Below are 23494 nucleotides of genomic sequence, written 5' to 3'. Positions count from 1 at the left end.
GCGCTGCGCCAGGGGGTGGCTCGACACGGCCCCTACGCAGCTTAAGTGCACAGTAGAACAGAAATATAACTTACGTTGTCATGGCTCAGCATAACCCCCTTGGGTGAGCCTGTCGTGCCGGACGTGTAGATGAGAGAGCAGCACTGATTGGCCCTCTGGGATGCGATGATTGCATCGAGCTGAGCGTCTGGGACCTCCTCGCCCGCTCGCATGAACTCGGCCCACTGTAGGAAGCGCACGTCATTAAGAGACATTAATAGAGCACTCGTATTCAAGTTCACAGGTTGTCATAAAGGCAGGCAAAATGCTACTACCGGCATGCAAATGTTGTTGGGGAAAGGTCAGCATGCGAGACAACTGTGTTGATGGAACAGCTGAAATGTATCGCCTTTGGAGATTTTGCCATGTGTTGGTGGGTAAACACATTGCAGACAAAACGTATTCTTCGAAATGCAGCAATTCTTACACACACGATTCAACGCATAGCGCGAGCTAAAAAATAAATAAATTGATGATTGAATAATAGATGCATTGTTTCACGTATAATTATCCTAAATGCACTAGAATCGAATAACTATTTATGAAAATCAAGTGCAAAGTGAATTCTACGTTTATACCCGAGGAAGCAAAACTGTCGGGCACGAGATAAAGAAACAATGTAAACGAGACGGTAAACACAAGAAAAATCTGAATCTATTCCATGAGATAGTGTGCTTTTTTATCGTTACTTTTATTCTCCACAACACTAATACGTAATTGTATCACATAATTTTGCATAAAATTTGCACTCTTACCTTATTACATTACATTTAAAGGTTCACCAGCATTGGTTCAAGCAACGCCTGACTGCAGATGAGACAATGTATGTTTAAACGGGTCCGGAGTTTGCTTGTATTGAACCAATGCTGCTGAAATAATGCACTTCCAGAAGGCCTTGTGGTTCACAGAAAGTATTTAAAATAACAAATGTTTATGTGGAAGGCCATATATATTTACATATAAAGGAGACGTTCATTTATTTTGTTACTTGAATTGGAACATGATGCCATAAACAGAATCATTAAGTGCGCATGTACCGACTATTTTACTATTGACCCCTCAGAAACCATCACTGGCATGAAGCCAACCAACCACACAATAATAAATTATATTTATAAAGCGGCTTCCTTCTAAAAAGGTACTCAAAACACTTTCACAAAAATTAGCAAACAAGGTTCTGACTCATCAGTTGTGAAAGTTTGAGAAATTATTGGTATTGCTAGTTGAACATCAAAAATCGCAATGTATTTATTTATAGGAGGAATCTGAGGAGCTATAAAGCTCTTTTTCACAGATTGAATAGGAGTCGGTCAGAGAGTTACAAATACAATACAAAAAAACAATAGGAGTGCAAAGTATAGGAATTGTAAGCAAATAAATGAAAAGGTAAGTAAAAATAAAGCTGAACAATTTGTATTTTTCAGAAGTGACCTGGCCACAAATGACAACTCAACTAAGTATCTTATCACGTGGACATTTATAGCAACCTATTAATAAACATACATACAGAATCTATGTATCTTGCTGGTTGAGTAGCAACAAATGCGACCGTTGCTTGTTTAACAGCACTATGCCTTTGCAGTCTGTACAGATAAACTTTGGTCTTTTACATGGCAATGTAAAAAAATCCCCATCTCTCAAATGAACGTGCTAACAATATCCAATCAAAGAACCCACACGTTTAATGGTTCCCTTGGCTTCACGGTGAAGTGGCGCACTTGGTTTTTCCCCTCGATCACTTACGTAAAAAATACAGCTCATGAGCCAAGCTTAGAAAATGAGAAACATGGCAGTGGGGGGAGGAGGAAAGTGTAGGGGAGGGGGGTGTGTAGGGGAGGGGAGCATGTGGGTGTAGGGGAGGAGGAAGGAAGTGAGCAAGTGGTGAACTCGTTTTGGTAAGAGGAAGGTTACTCGAGTTCGTTTAATTTGAAGTCATCAGAAATTACTTTAAATCGGCCAATGAAATCCACAAAATTCCAGCGAGTAAAGATTCCATGAAGGAACAGCAACGTGAAGAGTTATGATTCATTGAACACATGTCATTGCAGATAAAAAAAATTAGCATTTGTAGGTTTGGTTTTTAAATGACTGCAATACTGGTTTTGAGACTCATCAATGGGCAGGAATCCAATCAAAACGTTGCACCAACCAAGCCAACACGCCAGTGTATGACAAGTTGCAGTCAAAACTATTTCACAACAGGATGCCAAACCCAAATTCCCTCACATGTATTAACAATTGACAACATACGGATGGATGCTGGTGGTGTAAAATGGTCAGCAGCACACTGAACTTTCAATCCAGTGGTCACCGGTTTGATTCGATCACCCAGCATGACAGTTGAAACAATGGGGCCCATCTTCTTCAAATCCACTCGCCTCTGTGTACCCAGCAGCATACACAGGAACACCGTAGTTTGTTGCTTGGCAGGCAGCGTGTTGCAAGGTAAAGTTTAGGTATTCCCACCTCTTCCAAGATGTCTACCTAGCGTGAAACACCCTCTTAAGAGGGACACCCTTGAGCACTACCTATAATGGCGGCAGTTCAGCCTGCATTGGCGCAAGTAATTGCATGGCTGTACCTTTACGAAAACACAAGCACCACTTACCGAATACACGTTGGGCTTTTTCTCCTTCAGCTCCCCCTTGTACTGAACAATGGCCTTGAGGTGAGGAAGCTGAGACTGCACCTGCGAGTTACACGAGAGAACAGAGTTCATCCGATTGAAGGCCCATTCAGTGACTTAAGGGGACAGCACTGCATTTGGCATAACTTTGACTTCAATCATTTTCACGTTAACAATGGTTAGGAAATAGTGGCACGGTGATTAACGCACAGTGTGCTATGAACACAGCAATTGGAGTTCGAATCCCGCACGCAAGCCATCACCAGTGGCAAGGGACGTATGAACTGGTCCTGATCACCCACCCAACTCGTACCCAGATTCAATTTCCCAGCATGGTGAAGTATGGTCAACCAAACCCAACGACCAACAAGACATGCAGAGGCCTTTATCCAGCAATGGCTTTACAAAGGGCTATTACCTTTGGCAAAAAATAATGTCAATCCATTTCATACAAGCTAAATGAGAGCTATTGGACAAACATCAAACCACAACCAAAAACTATCAAAGCGAAATCAAACTCCAGATTTTCACTTGGCTAAGTCCCAGTCACATATTGCACACTTTACCTAAATCACTATAACCAGTGCAACGACAGTGTGGCGAGTGCACAACCTGGCCAGTTGACCTCCGAACCAGTCCTGCCTGCTGTTCCTCCGGCAGTGAATTCACAAACAAGTATAGATAATCATTATTATTAAGTCTACAGGCCAAGTTTGGTCAATAAGAATGCAAAAGCAAATGAGCTCATGGCAAGAGCACCCAATGTCATGAACGTCTCATGGGGAACGTGATGTTTCTCGGCCCCTCCCCACTCACCTCTAGGATCTTCTGAAGCTGCTTGTCATTCTCCACAACAATGATATTCGCCAAGCAGTTATCGGCGACATACTGGCATGCCTCGGCAGAGTTTGTGGTGTAAATCCCGACGGCAAAACCGCTGCACGAGGTCAGAGCGGGGACAAAAACGGAAGCATTACTAAAAGCCTCTCCCCGCTAGCAGAAGAGTGTGGCGTTTGAGCGAGGGTCGGTTGTTATCCACATCAGCATAAACCCCCTGAATTAGTACCAAAGAAAAAATTGGCTTTAGTAAATATATTGATGCAGGCATCGATATAGTGAGATGAAGCACCCTGCGCTATAAACCCAGTGGCAGAAGTTAAATTACCAGCCATGGCTAACACTTTTTGCAAGTGATATTCAAATCGGTAATGGGTACCCTCCCCCCTTTGCCAACCTGTACCGACTAGCGTGGTGAAGTGTGATCAAACAACCCCCATGACTAAATACTGACTATTAGCTGTGGAGAGACTCAACCTCGTCATAGGCATGGGGAAATTTCCACTGCTGGCTCTGGGCTGTAATTGGGAAATAAGTACCAACCTAACGCTTAATTGAGCAGCAAACCAAACTTAAAAAATAAATCTATGGAAAAATGAAAAAGTTGTATTGCTAGGTTAGAGACATCAGAAAACTCATCCATGTTGATATTTCTCAGGAGAAAATAAACAGCATTTTTACAATGCAAACTCTTTCTCAGGTTAGTTTAAAGTGAATAGTTGTGCACCGAGCAAAAGCTTCCAGGAGAGACACTGCAAACATTTGCGACACCCATTTGAGGTCCATGGCGTTTCCTTTACTGTTAATAACACGACAACCGGCGCACATTGTCAAATAATATTCACTATTCTGAATCAGCTACGTCCATGAGACACATGCCCTACCTAGTTAGCCAGATTGTGATCAAAAAAACAACCAGCTTGAAAAGGGTACAGAAATTAACCACAGTTTTAAGATAACCAGTTATCTTTGGACAATGCTCCCTTATGTGTGTTTGGAGTCAATACCAGTGATGAGGGGTAGACTTAAGAGGCAGTAAATGTTTATTACCCAGCCAATATGGCACCAATATCGGAGATGAACCATTCAGCAGAGTTGAAACCCAGGATCCCTACCCCATGGTATCTTTGCAGGCCAAGCTGTCAAGACAGAGCAGAAAAAAAACCAGTGAAAAAACACATTGTCATCAGTTTTGCACTCTTGTTCCACCGCGTGAAGTTGCTAAACATGTTAACCCGGCAAAGGGTTTGACTTTCTCCTGGCGCCACTTTTCACCCAGTGCCCTAGTCACATACCCCAATAAAATGTCTACACACGCACATATCACAGAAACCCCGTGAGGTTACGGAAAGTTAAATATAATTTTACATCCCCAGCATGCACCACTGCCCAAGGGTGAAATGTTACGTGCAGGTTTTTTCAACATAAACAAAGTTAAATCTATTTAGGTTTTTGTCACCATCAAGTAGTTATAATACCACTGACATGCGAGTGCAGTTAGTGACACATGACAAGTCAAGTCCATAGCTTCATTTTATAACTTTGGGGGGGGTGCATGGTAAAAACTTGATAGGCCAAAGAGCCTAGAAGGTGGAGGTTAATTGAGAGCGAATTAAGAGAGCAAAATATAAAGTTCACCATGTGGCCATCGTTGGAGAGATATAATTTAAACTATTAAAATATCGACTGTCTAGCGTTTAATTGCAAACAACAAATATACATATAGGTTACTCCATTTATCTGGGACACCCTGAATTAAGTTAAGGTTAAAAGTAATTCAGATGAATGCAGGCTTTATTAAGAGTCAAGTTTACAGATGAATCGGCGTGACTAATTTTCATGAGAAAATCAAAAAGGTGGTAGGGTGTGACTCAGGGTGCCTTGTTATGCTATGACCCAATGCATGAAGAAATGTAATTGCAGATTGTCCAATGTGCAGATAAACAGCCCGATAAACACCAACCCAGAATAGAGAATCCCATGCATTGTGTGCTGCAGAGCCATGCCTTCAGTGTTGAATTTTAGTAAGAGAAAGTGAATTAATGCATTTAGTTTTTTTAAATGTAAAAACAGGTAGTCATTCCAATTTTACCTGCAATTTCTTTATAAAAAAGTTTATAAATAAACATTTTTAAAAATCTAATTAAATTAAAAGCAAAACCACAAACTAGAGAAGTGTGTAAGGTTGCAGCGAGCAGAACTGATGGAAATTCGACGTGCCCAAGGGCACGGGGGTTCACTTGGTTGCGCCAGCCTGCCACGTGCACTGCGAGAGGCGACCTTGTGCTCTCCTCGCCGAGTCTGGCTTCGGGAGGTTTTGCAAGCACAAGCTGTGTTGCACGCATTGGCTGCGAATGCAGGCTGTTAATTAGACTTGAAGGGGGGGGGGGGTGGGCGGCTAGCTCCTGATTAGCTCTAACCATCCACCACTTACACGCGTTGCATTGAAATGGGTGTTACAAGCCCGGCGCGGACGTGGCGTTCGATGCGCTCACCTTCAGGAAGCTCTTGGCAGCCTGGCGGCACTGTGCGTAGTACTCCTTGTAGGTCAGAATCTTCCAAGTGTTGCCCTCCTTGCTCGCCAGCGCCTTGTGGTCGCCGTACAATTTCACGGTGCGCTCAAACAGCTGGTTTATTGTCTCGGGCGTGTCGGACAGCGGGCCCGACGCGTTAATGCGCAGGAGGACGGCCCCATCCCTCTCCGTGGTCCACAGTCGATCGGCGGGGGCAAGAGACACATCGTCCGTCGACGCTGCCGACTGCTTGGCTGCTGCAGTTTAACAAGATTAACGAGAGCACAATTAGCACGGTTGGCTACGTACGGTGTGAAAGGAGTTCAACATGCGTACAAAAGCACAAAGATCCCCGTATGGCCTCAAACGGTTGAGGCAAGTGCTGTTAGTGAGCACCTTTGAAGGTCGGCATGGCACACAAGGGGGTGGGTGGCCAACACTACGCCTGGAGTGCAATGTGTAAACATCGCCACCGGGTACTCATGAGGCCGAACTGTTTCAGGTAATCATCATTGGTGTTGGCCGTGAGCAGGAATCGAACTAGGGTCTCCCGAGTTTGTAGAGCAGTGCGCCAATTCGTTACACCCCACATACAAAAGAACAACCGCCATTTGCCACCAAGTGATGTCACCACAGTGGTTGTACCAGGCTGTGCGCACTTTAAGGCCAAAATAATGCACACATACGTATAAATAAACAAACATAATATAGCTCTCAGACGTGTTTCCAGTTGTAGCACGTTCGGAAGACGTTTGACGTTTTCGCACCACATGCCCTAGAGTTTCCTCCCGAACTCAAGATTCAGTTCCTGAAGAATGTTGGACATAGCGACGAACTACGAAATTATACTACATTTATCTAGGCCAGGTGAGGGACCAATGAAACCAAAACTGAGGTGAGATCTGGGCCAAGAGGCAATACAATATCCAGGTAAGCATGCATTTGCAATATCGATCATCATAAACCCGATATCAATGCGAACGTTATGTAATTTGCAGGGTAGCACATTCCAGGTGTGGAGTAGAGTATAGTCCAAATGCAATTGCCATGAAACAATCCAATATTACATTACTAACAGACTGGGAATTTTTTTTATAACTCAACAGCTGTGATGCTCGTCAACATACGTGTAGCATCATGGCGGGAAAAATACATTTTGCAAATTGAGTATTTTCTCTTGGGACTTGTAATAGAAATTAGTGAAGAGAAAACCACTATCCGAGGAGGCCCTGTATAAGTGACAGAGCTGACGAAACAGTCTGAAGTCTATGCGAGTTCAAACATCGTAAAAGTTATTGACCGATTGGCTATATTTGAAGATATGTGCTCACGAGACGGACACTGTCTGCGATCTCCTCATTCTGCCCAAATAGCATTAAGTAAAATCCACTGACAAACATTACCCACTGAAAAATAAACAAACATATGTGGTTGCTCTCTCATTGGTATCTTGTACTCCTACTATGCAATGTTTACAGTAGCCTCCTAATTATACATATTTAGATAGCATCCATCACGTTGCTTATTTATACTCAACTCATTCACTACATCCTAAATGCATTTAAATCAGACAAGGAAAACTTTTAACAATGTTTTTTTCAAATTCAATTTGCAAGTAGAAGTTGATTTTTATTTGGACATAACTTTTATCCACTATAAATTTTCCATATACACTCAATAAAATTGCACTTGTTTGAATAGAAAAAAAATGCAGATTTTAACTGCCACATTTTTTACTCATCATCTGATGTGTGTCAAAAGTCAACGCGTGCCGACACAGCTGTTGAAGGCATCACGTGGGCATCACGTGTTCGCAACTCGAGACCCTGAAAGACTACCCGACTACAACCTTCGGTTATGTTTGGCACCAGCAAGAAGTCAGCAGACCACACGCTGGTCTCCAAATAAACACGTGAACACGCTCGCTCTCGCCGCTACCAGGCACAAACATGGCCCCGGAGCGACCACCGGCACAGATGCACTCTTGACATTTGAAAATTTCCCAATGCGTCTTTAAATTATTAAAATCGGGGAAAATGGGCACCTGGTAACCACAACAGGTCCATGCACGAGACAGGTTCATTATTTAAAGTCGACCACGATAGAACACGCGGCATTGTAATGACAGACTGCACAAAATACAATTCGCATTAGAAAGATAAGCGCGTATGCTTAGTGTAGATTAAGCATTCATGAAATCTCTCGGGTCACAATGGACTCTGTGAACGATTGGTTTACTGTGGAGGTTGCGACGCCCGAAGCCAGTGAAGTACACATTGGCAGTCAAGTCGGTGGGCATGGGCTGTTTGACAATTTTGAAGTTATGGGCCGGTCGATACTTGGACGAGTTCAGATATCCCTCCATCATGGATGTCAGTGGCACCGGGGATTCGAACTCGGGTAGCTGGGTATAGTGTGCTGCGCTGCTGACCAGAAGTGGTATGCAAACCTCAAGCTGTGGCATTCATTGTAAATTGTAAAAAAAAAAAGGTGCTTTGCCATAAAAAGTACAAAAACTAAAACATCTTCATTAAGAAAAGTCGACATAGAAAGTGGGAAAATATACAACTTTTAATTACTACAGATTAAGGAAATGTTGGATAAAAAAACGTATGTTATACACGAATAAAAACAACAGACTGGACTCGGAGCTCCCGATTGGTTTTGGAGCTTTACAGTTTTGAGAGGAACAGAAATCCCCTGTTGAAGCCGCCAAATTAAATTGTTTTAACTGCCAATAAAAACACTTTACAAGGACAAAAGACACGTTTGGCTCAGGTCTCCCTCGTTGACCTCTGCTCGTAAATGCATGCACACACTTTTTTTAACGCATCGACATTCCGTTGACTTGGCCATCACCTTGCTGCTGCTGGTCCTGTTGCCGTGACGACGCCACCTCAGCGTTGCCATTGGGGATGATGGCGGCGGCTGCATCGTCCAACTTGGTCTTATCGCCGAAAGAATCGGCCAGCATCAAGTTGATGTTGTCCAGCTTGTGAGACGGGCTGTGGAGGAAACAACAAAGACAACATTCCTTAATTCTCTGTCTTATGTGCAGGCAATTCAATTCCGGCTTCCATAGCCCCAAAAAAATCTAAAGGAAAAGGATACACATATCCATAAGGAGGACCCCTCCCTGAAATAGCAGTCATTAGACAATTCCTTCGGAAACAATATTTTAAATTAATTGTACTCAGTCAATTTAACAATAATTGTATATCTTGCGGTCAAATTATTTTCTTCTGGGTGGCAGCCAAGGGATGGAACGTGCCTGAAAGGAGTGTTTCCTTTGAGGAGGATGGAGCAATGCAATCAGTTTCCGGGCAGGTGCTCGATCGATTGTTACGTCGCAGGATGGTGAGCAGTAGTGCTGGCTTTGAGGAGGCCTTCATCCAGCAGTGGATTGACCATAGTTGATCATGATTTATAGTAGCGGATAATTTAAGCGAATGATTTTCATTCATGTAGCATCTTTTATTTTCATTGAAAATGTCAATTGCAACCTTAAAATACAATCTCAATACAGTGAACAATGCAAGTGACAATTAACATTTAGTATTCACGAGTGTGGCATTACGAGAGGTTTTAGTGTGCCTTAGATAAATGTGGCATTTAACTTGCTACCTGCAGTCTCATTAAAGGAGCATTGATGCCTTCTCAGCAATTTCCTTCCAATGACAACTGAGAGTTTGTAATATAAATGTTCACTCGGTTGTGTTTTTCTGCACCAGGCTAGGCCAAATTAAAACTATCCATCAAGTAACCAGTGCGTCTATTGTGGGGCCAAAATGTTTTAAATCGCATCCAATGTTTGATAATAGGCAGACGAGTCCTCCAAACCACAAAGTGCTCAATTATCCAACAAAAGTCAGACTGATGAACTATGGTAAGGGTTAGATGTGAATAATTACACTGAGAGGGCTCATGTCGCAAGCTGCCCCCCCAGCATATGATGAAATGTGGGATTGTGACCAAGTAGAAAAACCAATAGGAATGTCTTTGTGTCATATTTGCTCCGGCAGTACTTATACTGAAAATAGCAATGCGTTTGTGTTGACGGACATCGTTTGGATTCAATTTAAAATCCACAATGAGGCAGTAAATCGTTGGACAGAGTTCTTACTGAAACAACATAAATAATGTTGACAAAAAAAGTGGTCAGCGTACTTGAATATTTACCCAGCAACCCACGTTCAATTCCTGGCCACGGCTAATATCACAAGTTATATCTGAACCGGTCCTGGAAACTACCTTCACTAATCCACACTGACCCAAGTGGTGAACTGTTGTCAAACAACCATCATGATAGATGCATCATGGGAGGCTTTTATCCAGCAGTGGACTGACAAATAGCTGTACATACATTTATGATGAATATTCCTACTGACATGTAGTCACCACAAATTAAATGCATTTGATGCGAGTATGCACGAGCATGTTTGAACTTGCTGTATTAAACACAGATGCACTGCAGTATTATGCACAGCTGTGCATTGTGGGTTCAGATGCTCATTACACAGTCTCTGGGTTCCAATGGTCTTGTTTAAGTGAAGAAATGTGCCTGTTTGTATCTGTTATATTATTGCATGTTACTAATTATAACATGAGATCGACAAATATATAATGTCACGTATCCTGATATTATCTTTAATAGTTATGGATGCTGGCTTGGGTTGCTGTCTCTGGGAGGTACAAAAAAAAAACCATGGACATATGATGAGCGCTGTAATATTATCCAACTGACAAATACAAAGACTTAATGTCCTTGGTACAGTTACACTTATCCCAGGACAACTACTTCAACAACAACAAAAAACTCCCAGGAAAACCAGGAAAGGTGGCAGCCCTATTGCTTACTATTCTTTAGGAGGCTTGTTAACATGCAATGAGCTGAGATTCCAAAAAGAAAAGAGACCAGACCTGCCAGACGAAGAAGGGGGTGTTGGCGAAGTCTCTCCATTGACGAGGTCATGGCCCGTGTCCTCAGACCCATGCTCCACTTCCAAACCAGACATGATGTCCGCTGTCGCAAGGAGGGGGGGGGGTAATGTGGAGGGCGGGAGACAAAAGTAGGCCAGGGTTCAATTTAACATTTCACAACGCGTCCTCACAATTACAACTGCAGTGCATGCAACGTGTGTAAGTGTAGGGTTCAAGTGCAATGCAACAGCGATAAAACGGACAGAAGGTGAAAGGTAACCAAACCGAAGTTTAAGATTGCCCAAGCCATTAGCCTAAATTATATTTAAATGACTTCGAGTGATCTCCTTTTATCAGCATGAACTTGGACCCAATTAAATGAAAGCCATCTGGAACGCAAGCACCGCGTCATAAAATCATTTAATTCTGCACAATGAAAGAAAAAGATTCTCAAAAAATCTCAAACCTCATGGATAGACCAGTCCCACCAGACCAATACTAAATGCCTCCACATAAAAGTGTACATCTCATCAGCAGCATTCGTTTCTACCACAATCGCAAACCTGTTAAGATCTTGGCGGCATTTCAAATGTCAGGCAACGTGGACTCCATTTGTATAATTATTTCATAACCGTGCAATAATTAAGACTTTGTATACTGTATATCATAATTAAATAATTACATGTGTTTTCTTATTCTTCTCTACTACATTTGAATCTTGGTAGGGGGAGAAAAAATGCTGGCCCATGTGGTGGTACAAGGAATGTAAGTCTGCAACAGCTGCTATTGTCATTCTCGCACACAGCAGCTTATAAAGGCTTCAGTATAGACTATCCATATGGACATTTCAGGTCAGTCTTATGCTTATTACTGTACCCAAAAGGATGTAATTTCATCCCAAATTACTCACTATGAAACCAAGAACAGTATCCAAATAAATCCACTTCCACGTTTGCCGAAACAGCATCTCAGTTCGCACTGCCTAAAGGACTCTTTTTGCAAGATCATTCGGATCCCAACATTAAACAAAGGCATGCTACGCTTATATTGAGACAGAACCAAGAAAGTGTTATTTTAGTAACTCAATAATGCCACAAGCTGAAATTAAACCGTATAATGCTGGACAAATCACCATTCCATTCGTCAACCAGGATATTATATACCAGATTTCATTACCACTGTCACCGAGTTAAGGCCCACTTATAATTCCATGTGAACACAAATATATTAAAGAGAAAACACATTTTCTAAATGTGGATACTGGGGACAGTCAATGTGAAACCAAATTCCCTCGTTCCCAACATCTTTCATTCATTCTTTGTTCCTGTATGGGGCGCATAGCACGAACGTTAACGTTCTTCCGTCTATTAACAAACGGCAGTGACATTACACGGAGAAAGAAGCAACACGAGCGGTAACACAGCAGAGACCCAAGCGTTCACAGGATTCAACACCAACGTGGCTGCAAGGTTGGTGTCCATGTGGCAAACATCGGTTATTAAGCGCAAGAAAACCGGCCCGCTCATCGTGAAGCCACAAAGCACAAAACGCACGCAGACCGCCGTTCCGTACATCACAGCCACGGTATGCAAGAGAAGCGATCGAGAGAGAGAGAGCTGCTTACAAGGCGCCTCACTCGCAAACAGCAGAGCACTCTCGGCTAAAACCCCACCGGATTCACTGCCTTTCAGCACCATGGCTCCTTCCCGCACTCTTCGCTGCTGCTGCTGCTACTGCTCCGGGCGCTGGGGTGGCAATGAGGACTGGCCGGCGTGAATGACTGCGCGCGCGCGCGGGATGCGAAGAGGAGCAGGAGGAGGAGGGACGACCGAGGGCGGGAACAGTTTAATAGGAGCAACCCGGAGCGTCCCTACACCCCAACCCCCCACTACACACCACATCATCAACCCTACACTTTCCTGTTGCCCTCCCCCCCTCCCTCCAGCCCAACGCCGCAGCAGCAGCAACCACATCCTGCCGGCTCCGTCACGGTAAGCCCGGCCCCTACCTACCCCCACACCCTGCACCAAGCATCATAACCCCGCCCGCCTTCCCTCCCGAAAACTCACAGCGCAATTGGCCGTTTTGAGCCGCAAGCTCTGCCGTCGTCACATCACCCCATTTCAAACACGCACACAACAACTAAAAGGAGGAAATGCTTAGGAACGGCTCCGGCCAGCTGCGCTTGGTTGGGTAGCCTCCCCCCCCACATCCATCCACAACCTTCCCCCCCTGCCAGGGTGGTTGGTGTGTTAGCGACAACACACACAAGACCCGGGGAGTTCATCATACCCCCGTTGTCGAATAGCAACATCACACCACCGCCTCACTGCGACCTGATCGACTGCTGACAGCAGCCCCCCACCCACCACCCTCCACTACAACCACCTTGATTTAAGGCTGGCTGGCAGTCAAGGGACAGGACGCAACATGGTAAAACTAAAAATAGTTACAACAACGTGTTCTCCCGTCCACGTGTTCCGTGACGGGGTGATCTGGACGTTGCCCCCCCCCCCCCCCCACTTGTACTCTCCCATTACGATAAAGAGGTCGTAGGGCATTGGGTGGGGGTTTAGAGTTGCGTCTGGTCAAATAAATTATGAAAGCATTTCAGAAGGCCTGAATCAAAAAGTTCTAGAAAGTGAACTCCAACCCCCCCTCCAGATGTGGGGGTTAAAAGTTGATCCTACAGGTCTACAATTGTCGACCCCCTCCCCCCACTATTTTTTTATTTTGTAGGCATATATACCTACACATCCAACATACAAGTCAGTCTATCTTAGTATGGGGGGGGGGGACATCAGATAGAAACCCTCCACCAGAATGTTACATTGACACTACAGGTATTAGACAAGTTACATTGGTAAAACAAAACAATTAATTATTTTTTTCCATTCGGTAAGGCGAGCAACAATTAAAGTATTAATTGTAATTTTAAAAACCTCTGACAAGGGCCTATTGAGAAAATGTTACATGTTAAAGTCGCAAATCGAGTGTATTTAGTTGTGAAATCATGGTCTTGTAAATATCAGCTGAAGGACACAGTAGGTTACATAGTGTTCTTTAAAGCAATTCGCAGTCTCAGTATAAAATCAAATAACCAGTGTAAATTAAAGCCAACATCTTTAAAAAAGGTGAATATTTGCTTTAAATAGTAAACCTAAAATACAGTATTGCCCATTAAGCGAAATTTGTTTGCATTTACTGGGGAAGAGCGCATTGCCTCCACATTAGAGAGGGCGGTGCCCCATCGTGCTGAACTGCAATAGCACCCGGAAAACCCTCCCTCGGTAACGTGGGCGAGAAAAAAAAGAACGCGGTTTTATAAATAAGCGTGTGGCCCAATCATAGGGCGACACACACCACACACCATCCTTGACCCCACACTCCTCCTCCAGAGCCGTGTCCGAAAGTAACCCACGCCCCAACCCCCCACACAACACGTGTGTGCGCGTGCGCCTTACACATACACCAAGCCCATGAACAGACAAACACCGCCTGTATTCAAAACAATGTCGCTTGCGGTGAACAATGCACGCGTGTGGAGCGGTGGCGCAGTGGTTATCGCCACTGCTCTGTGGCTATACTGTAACTGTATATCACACGCCTAAAGAAAAAAAACACTTTCCATTTTCTTGCGCTACACTGATGTTCTTCCTCCACCGATTTCGATTCGATTCGTTGTTACGCGCGTTTAATTGCTTTGCTTTTGGTAATTTTGGTCAGCCCAAGGTCACCGTTGAAAATTGAGAACTATCCTGGTTTCACAGGAGTTCTCACCTGGTTTAAAAACAAGTAAAATCGAACTCTGCCTCCCGGCCAAAAACACAAACCCTGAAGGAAAATCAGCAGCGAGTGATGACAGCCCCGCCAATGCACCACTTGGTGAAATATGGTCAAATAACCCCATGGTCTACAGGGTGGGGGAAGGAAGGACTTGACACATCTAGTAAGTATATTGACATAGCTAATTATAATATTAAACAGACCCTATTATCAACAATGCGCATCAAAAATATAAATAGGTGCGTGATGTCAATGTGATGTCTGTGTGGGCGTAGTTGGTAGGTGGCGTGTGTACCGACGACACGTTCCCATATCAATTTCAGGCCATTCGTAAATTTGCGTCCGCCCTGGGATTTGGCCTACACAACTGCACACATTACAATCGCAACACAACGCATGCAGATAACATGAACTCAATACAGTACACGGAAGTGCGTGTATTTCTTAGGTAGACTTCGCAACATTTCCATTAGCAAATGCATGAACGTCATCGGGCCCCTCGCGGTTATTGAAGCTATTTGACCACAACAACTTCAACCATGCAGGCCTGAAGAGACACGCGCCACTGACAAGAGCTGGAAGTCCAGGATGTGTGTGCTAGCCTCCCATTAGCACAGTTGGCTACGTACGGTGCGCGAAAGACGTTCAATATATCACCGGGTTCCCAATGCAGTGTGCTACCTCCCCCCACCCTCCTGTTCCACGCCTGCCTACGGTGGATTTCTCTCGTGTAAATATAGCAGAGTAAAATCACAAATTATTATTTTATTGCCAGGGAAAGACGGGCGACACGATTTCCAACGGGATGCAGACGTTTTACACGTTGGTTGCTTGCAGTTTTCAACACCGTAGGTGAGGAAGTTTACGATATGCCACTGGCTGTAACATCACCACCCCAAAAAAAAACAAAATAATCAAAGCCTTTGAAATCCACTCAACAGCAGACCGATGGATAAACGCCAAGCAGAATTCAGTGTGGCTCCCGAGTCGCGATCAAAACGGGTCAACACGCCCGAACAAAAAAACAATTCTCTGGACCCACAACAATCCCAAGCTCGCCCGTGGCATGTCTGAGGACAGTTGCTATGGGCACCGTTCCCACGGCGACCGTCGCCATGGATACAGAGGAGATGCAGCAGCAGCCTGAATAATCACCATGACAATCGTACGGCGAAGTGGGCCCCCCCCACCACCACCGTGGTCGTTGGGCCCACATTGCTGCTGTAATGAATGGGCTCAAGCGATGGACCCTTGCACGGGCGTGTCTCGCGACATTGCAACGCGTTGTGTAATGATGCCTTAGTGTGGTCTCACAGCAACAACAGCCGCCATTCGCCACTAAGTGGCGGTGACGTCACCACGACGCTTGTGCCAGGCTATGTGCACCCTGAGGCCACGTGAAGTGTCGAACGCCCGCTGGCAGGAGGTCACGGGGCAGACCCAGCAGGTGCCACGGGTCGACTGACTGAGACGACTGGCGGATGCACCACCTGTGCACCCCCCCCCCCTTACTGTGCCAACTTGCTGTGCTTTAGCCACCCGGCGCTCCGCTCGTTGTTGTGAGCGTCGCTCCTCCGCCCTCTGTTGTTGTTGGAGGGCGATTGCCTCCAACTTTCCCAGGCTACTGGGCAGTTGTGGTCTCTCAGACACACACACAGGCGTGCACTCTGGCCGCGTGCGATGTGACCCCCTTAGGGCTCACAAAGGGGAGTGGGGGAGACTTTGAGTGCGTTTAAACGCCTTCGTCCATCCATTAATGGACGTTGAGCACTTACTGCATTTGATTAATGGGCCGTTTAATTAGCGCAAAGTGAATTGCAAACTGATGGGTTTTTGGTACACGGCCCAGATTGAATAAATACTTTAGCCTACCTTCACTGGTCTATACGACTCAATCCCAGTGCCTGTATATTAGTTACCATTGATTGCATTTGTATATGCTTGATCTACATATTGCCCGTACGCTTCTTATTCAAACGGTGATACATATTACAAGTAAAACCCCCAACGATATCAACTAATAAGCAATCTTTGCTACAACAAAAAAACACGTAATTTACAAATTCTCCATGTAATATTTCAACATGTGCCTGCAGTAAATTTGAATTAAGGTACATGGAGCTAGGATTAACCTAGTTAATCAGCTTAACAATTGCAATAGGCTACACGTTAATGTGGTCGGTTTCTCGGGACTTAATTTTTTTTTTAAGTTTTCCTAACATCCTGCCTCCCGAAGGCAGGAAACACCCTCTACAAGCCGCACACAGCATGACGGAGCTTTAAATCGTTACAAGCATAACTAATTAACATCGAAACTAAAATTTAGCTCTCTCCATCCATCGTATCTGTACCTCTTCTCACCACACGTTTTTGATATATTTTCTTATCTCATAATATCTATCTCTTGTCTCCATCTCCCTTCTGTCACGTCACGAGAACTTTATAAAACTGAGAAGGCCCTCCTCCCCCCCCACCTCTCCAAAAATAAGGGTCCTCAAATGGTATAGAAATAGGTTTTATCCTTTTAACTGGCAAAAAAACTGACACCTTTATTCAAGGCATCATATTTGCAATAACCACAACACAAGCAGTCAAAATGCAAACAAAAGAGACAACTCTGATAATAAAATGCACTGTCCTTGAATTTGATTGGTCCACACCGGAGACGGCTTTTCTTAGAGCCTAGTCTCCACTGGTGTTGGACCAGAAGACGCCAAAAGGCGTACAACTCAAAAACAACGCACTAACAAATGGGCTAGCACAATGTTACATCTTGACTTAAAGCTTTCGTGGCTGCAGGAATTCATATTCTTTGGGTCTTTCGGTAAAGTCACGTAGATATAATAAAATAATAAAAAAGTTAATAAAAAATAATTAAAAAATCCCGTTTCCATCGCAACAAGAAATCGTCATCAGGTGAAAAAAAAATATGACCATTGCTTGTGTTGCGATCGAAACGTCGTGATATTATTATTTACTTATTTTCGTATTTGTATTATTTTATTTTGTTCCTTCTACGTGACTTACCAAAAAACCCAAATAATATAGCACAATGTTCTTCATCGCAAGGTCTTGCGGGCCACCGGCAGCCGCTGGTGGCCTTTAGTGCGCCCGCTGACTTGCGGTCCCCCGATAATTCACGAATGTGAAGATTCTCCCTGGGGGGCGGTGTGTGGTGGGCCCTCACACCGATGTCTTACCGGCAAAAATTAGTTAAGAACACTGGGCTCGCACCGCCACTGGCTCACGCTCCACCTGCTTTCACGAAAATCATCCCAATCATTGAATTTATTCGCCAAGCAAGGGGTGGTGTACATCTCAAAAGTCAATGTTCACAGAGCGTTGCGTACAGAGCTAATCCGTGTTGCCGGTCGCGAGCCAGAGTGGAAATGTTCTCTTTGGGGATTATGGCACTGCTTGGCCAGGTGGTTCTCACTTTTCCCCAAGGGTGGAGAGACGATAGTCATCGTCTGGACTCTATTTAATGAGGTGACGGTCCGTTAAGATAAGCCTCTCCTTTAAAAAAAAAGGGAGAACAACCAAATGATCAGTTATAACCATGTCCAGTATTCGACTCGTGATTGTCATGACCAAAAGCCTACCGTTCAAAAATCAGCGCTGTAGCAAACCAAAGTCATTCCTTCCAAAGCGCCACTGGTTAATAAAAACAAAGGTTTTTCTTATTGCCACCAAGGGAAGAAAAATCTATGTTTTGGGTAAAATAAGGCAAGTTGACCAAATCGTCGACATTCCTTTCCTCTCTAGTGAGAGTAAAAAATAAAAACATGTTATTATTACACGCTTTTATTTAACGCACTCTGTTGGTGTATCCTCAAATCTTGTTGTATCCTCAAATCTTGTAACTCAATTTTAACCCACTTCCCAATGTGGTATCGACTGTAAACTTGCTATGCTTGTCATACTGATGACAATACTATATTATATCACTAGCTGTACTACCCGGCTTAGCCCGGGACTTGGATCCACCACGCCCGGCCGCCTTTGTCTCCCCAGTGGCGATGTTCACACACCACAGCAGCTGCTCTTTTGAGGCTGAGTCAACCTAGGGGAGGGCCCAGAAGCGGTTGAAATAATCGTCACTGGTGGTGGCCGTGAGCGGGAATCGAACTCGGGTCGCCGGGTTCGTAGCGCTGCGCGCTAACCACTACACTACAATGCGTTACGCTTCCACACAGACACACAGACAGACACAGACACATACAGACACACACAGACAGCGCGCTAACCACTACACTACAATGCGTTACGCTTATACACAAAGACAAAGATACACACAGCGCGCTAACCACTACACTACAACGCGTTACGCTTCCACATGCGAGGGTCACGTGACAGATTTGACGTTGAGCTCACCCCTCCCCAAAAAAAACAAAAGTGTATTTTTATAATTCTTCCATGGTGTACAGTCTGGAAAGTACCCACATGGCAAATTTGCAGTTTGTTGCATGTCGGGAAGTACGCTAAACATTCAAATTTGCCTTTTATATATGTGGAGATTCTATCATTAAAAATAAAAACATTTTTAAGCAATCTTTTTTATATGTTATGTTTCGGCTTGGGTCTAATTCACGTTGGCTGTAAATGACCACGGGTCCCTTACGTTGTGGCAAGCTTCTGGGCCACTTCCTGGAGTCGTGGAGTTTTGCCATTACTAGTACGGTACATTTGATTAAAGCGTGTTTTTTTTAAGTATTTTTAATGTATCTATGGTTTCACTTCAACAGCAACGCAAGTGTACCACCGTCGTGTAGGTCACTGGTGTTAGGAAACTCTAAAATTGACGAACAGCAATGTCCTACTTGCTTGTCATTTGGCACTGTTTTACGAAGCTCATAAGATGTCTTGCTTCATTATGTAACACTTTTATGAAGACTAAAAATGCTCACAACCACATACCCACCTCGCAGTCAAACAAACACCCAATTCCAGAGGCACATTACTCATTCTACACCGCTGTGAAATTCCCCAGCTTCACGACCATGTGTCACAGTCTTTACCTATAGCCGTCAAATTCTTGACAATTACAACGCAATGTTTTGCCTGCTTCACAAAGTAAAAAAATATATTAACTGCACGTTTTACACGCACTGTACCACGTGGCAAACTCTATAAATCGGTAGGCATACTTTCGTCATGATTGAACTAAATCTTTAAACAGATCTGAAGGTTCGTAATTGCCGGTGTGACTTACAAGTGAATGCAGTAAGATCCGTCATTTAGTTTTTTTTAGAATACTGTTTCAGGTTAGTCGCTTGCTTTTGGATACTTGGAAAATTCCATTAATGAGTGTATGGAGGTTGGAAAATATTACGTAGTCTCTTTTCACAATTCAATATTCCAACAACAAAATGTACGGACCATGACATAAAACGATGATTGTCGAGCAGGTCAAAGACCCGTGTGAGAAACTCTGGATTGTAAACATTTGTCAACAAATCGACACATTTACACTGACAAACGTACCACAAACTACGACTACCACCACAGTCGACATATGTACACGTGCTGTAATACCACGACTGTACTTGCATAACTGCATTGAAAAAATGTTGACTTATGGAATTTACCCAAGGACATACTGTACACGACATAACTTAATTCCGTTTCCGAGCGGACAGCAGACATGCAACGCTGTAGAATATCACAATGTAAATGACAATACTGCAATAGAACAGTCGATAACAGTCCAGTATTCATCATTACCTTAATTTCTCCAGTTGCACCGAAGCAGGTCAAAAAGAAAAACCCCGAGGAACCAAATACTACCAGTTCAAAATGTAACTGCAGGTTTTTAAAGACGCCGAAAATCATTTAGAAGACATAAATGTCCCAATGGCACGAGCTCTTTGGGCAGCCGATGTTCATAGTAGAAAACATCGTGCTATAATTAGGCACACGATAATGTAAAAAAATAATCAAGCCCACCAAACAAAACAAAAGGAAGACCTCTCTTAAGAAGAAGAAGACGACGACCTGGCATAAAGCAAAGTTTCAAGTATAAATGTGCTCCCAACAGTGCAGGCGGCTTGTATTTATTCAGGCCGTGGTGGCACGTGCGTGAATGAGTGGGGACGTGGTGTCACCACCCACAAAACCGCGTGTAAATAGAGACTCTCTAGCCCATTGCAATAACAACAAAAACCACATTGCTTTTGCAACAGGTTTCCCCCCCCCTCCCCCCCCTGTCAAAACCGGCAAATTAAATTAATTGGTTTGGAATCTACCACATAAGCTCGTGATAAATGTGCTTGCACCCAACCTCTTAGGTGGCTTTCTAAGCTTCGTAATAAATGTTAATTCGCAATTTTATCTGGTTGCTAGGCAGAATTAAATGTACAGTACTCGATGTACATCAGAGTGGCATTAACGAGTACTGCGTGTTCAAGAGTATTTTCACACTCGTAGAAATGAATGCCAATTCATACTTTAAATGTGAAAACAATGCAATAATGTAAACAAATAGATCCTTGACGGGACTTTTTGGGAAAGCGTTTTTGTTAGCGAGCGCCTATTAAAAAGGTTCCGGCACTGCATATTAAGGGTGTGTGTGTGTCGGGTGGTCAACACCACAGCACCAGATACTCATTTAAGGCAGAGTCGATCACCCACCATAGCATTGCAACTGACGGTATAGCAATCTGCACAGGCAGAGTTCAGAATCAATCAGTAAATCTCTAATTTCATCCTGGGAAGAAATCCGATGAGCTATGAAGCTCTTTTCCTCCTCTCCCCCACAGATCTCCAGGCGAGGCAGGTCAGAAAGTTAGAACGACAAACAATATAAATCAACTCTAAGAGAGTGTGCAAAGTACGGGAAAGGGCAGCAACAACTAACAATGTTATATTCTTGGTTCTTTCGGTAAAGTTACCACGTAGAAGGGAAACAATAAAATAATACAAATATAAAACAATACAATTCTCACGACGTTTCGACTGCAACACAAGCAATCATCATCATCCTCAGGTGTGAAAACCACAGCAAGAAAATTTGAAAAAAGTTTTTAGTGAGCACACAATATAAGTTCGATCTTGATCGGCAATGTTGGAGCCAATACCAAGCACGCACGGCCACCTTTGTCTCCCCGACTCTAAAAAAGAGCACCACAGCTCAAGGAACTCTTGCTAGGCCGAGATTACTTAAGGGATGCCAAAGACGGGTTCGGGTCCCAATGAAAACATGGTCTGTGACTTGACCTCTGAAGAATGCAAGCGAGATGTTGAAATCTCACTCTAAATCACAGTGGTGGTGGTGGTGGGAGGGAACCCCGATTGGAATAGTTTGACGATGTCGCAACTTTACACATTTCAAAAGACAAGATCCCCCCTATAGTCTTAACATATTGCAGGGGCAAGTGCTTGTTAGCGAGCACCTATTAAGGCCGGCACGGCACACGAGGGGGTGGGTGCCAGCAACCACGCCCGGCCACCTTCGTCTCCCCAAGTGGCGATGTTTACACTCATTTGAGGCCAAGTCGACCTAAGGGAGAATCCCCAGGACCGGTTCGGATAAACGTGACTGGTGTTGGCCGTGAACGGGAATCGAACTCCGGTGTCCGCCGGGTTCCTTAGCGCAGCGCGCTAATCGCTGCACCACCGCTCCACCACACCTTCACACACACAACACAACAGCATTCACACATACACATAGCGGCTATTCCGGTTGCCCACGCACGCGTATTACCACATGCACGCACACACCTATGTGATTACGCAACGGTAGTACAGTACGTGTGATAGCAGACGCACACTACTTTTGTGATCACACACACACACCTACCCCCGTCTTAACATCTCACGCATACGACTCGTACCAAGGCAAAGGACAACGATCCACCCGGAGAGCCTTCACATTACTTTTGGGGCAAGCGCTGTTTCAAGGACACCTATGAAGGACGCTACAGCACACGAGGGTGGCCAGGACCACGCCTGGCCGCCTTCGTCTCCCTGGTGGCGAGGATTACACACCGCACCAGGTACTCACTTGAGGCCGAGTCGATCTAGGGGATGCCCAGGACCGGATCAGATAATCGTCACTGGTTGTTGGCCGTGAAACGGGAATCGAATTAGGATCGCCGGCTTCGTAGTGCGCCACCGCTCCCCCCCCACCACACACACACACCTGTACGATCCAACACACAACCGCACACCTGTATGATGACACGCACCTGTATCACCCCGATGCACCCACGCCTGTACAGAGAAGCGCTGTCGCGATCAAGTTGCCAGTCCAACACAACCGCACACCTGTATGATGACACGCACCTGTAGCACCCCGATGCACCCACGCCTGTACAGAGAAGCGCTGTCGCGATCAAGTTGCCAGCCCAACACACAACCGCACACCTGTATGATGGACACGCACCTGTATCACCCCGATGCACCCACGCCTGTACAGAGAAGCGCTGTCGCGATCAAGTTGCCAGCCCAACACACAACCGCACACCTGTATGATGGACACGCACCTGTATCACCCCGATGCACCCACGCCTGTACAGAGAAGCGCTGTCGCGATCAAGTTGCCAGTCCAACACAACCGCACACCTGTATGATGACACGCACCTGTAGCACCCCGATGCACCCACGCCTGTACAGAGAAGCGCTGTCGCGATCAAGTTGCCAGCCCAACACACAACCGCACACCTGTATGATGGACACGCACCTGTATCACCCCGATGCACCCACGCCTGTACAGAGAAGCGCTGTCGCGATCAAGTTGCCAGCCCAACACACAACCGCACACCTGTATGATGGA

The 23494-nt window shown here is 44.7% G+C and overlaps 1 protein-coding gene across 7 annotated transcripts in view; it reads right to left on the bottom strand.

Moving 5' to 3' along the window:
* LOC116941935 (long-chain-fatty-acid--CoA ligase ACSBG2-like) overlaps positions 1 to 23494 on the bottom strand; it is a 42919-nt gene that overhangs the window by 12039 nt on the left and 7386 nt on the right. For 2 of the 7 annotated variants that reach the window (XM_032953324.2, XM_032953325.2), the window contains exons 2-8: positions 10936 to 11038; positions 8875 to 9020; positions 5998 to 6272; positions 4553 to 4641; positions 3482 to 3602; positions 2648 to 2728; positions 75 to 224 (exon numbers count right to left, since the gene is read on the bottom strand). In XM_032953324.2, the coding sequence (XP_032809215.1) occupies positions 75 to 224; positions 2648 to 2728; positions 3482 to 3602; positions 4553 to 4641; positions 5998 to 6272; positions 8875 to 9020; positions 10936 to 11038 (965 nt within the window). Of the gene's footprint in view, positions 1 to 74; positions 225 to 2647; positions 2729 to 3481; positions 3603 to 4552; positions 4642 to 5997; positions 6273 to 8874; positions 9021 to 10935; positions 11039 to 12559; positions 12797 to 20445; positions 20776 to 23494 lie in introns of those variants that run through there. The other 5 variants (XM_032953326.2, XM_032953320.2, XM_032953319.2 and 2 more) reach the window with 5 other exon arrangements.

The sequence above is a fragment of the Petromyzon marinus genome, chromosome 13 (genome assembly GCF_048934315.1).
Source record: "Petromyzon marinus isolate PM22_M1 ecotype Great Lakes invasive population chromosome 13, UKy_Petmar_22M1.pri1.0, whole genome shotgun sequence".
NCBI classification, from domain to species: domain Eukaryota; kingdom Metazoa; phylum Chordata; class Hyperoartia; order Petromyzontiformes; family Petromyzontidae; genus Petromyzon; species Petromyzon marinus.
Note: the sequence above shows the minus strand (reverse complement) of the source record. Positions and strands in the feature narration are given on the sequence as shown.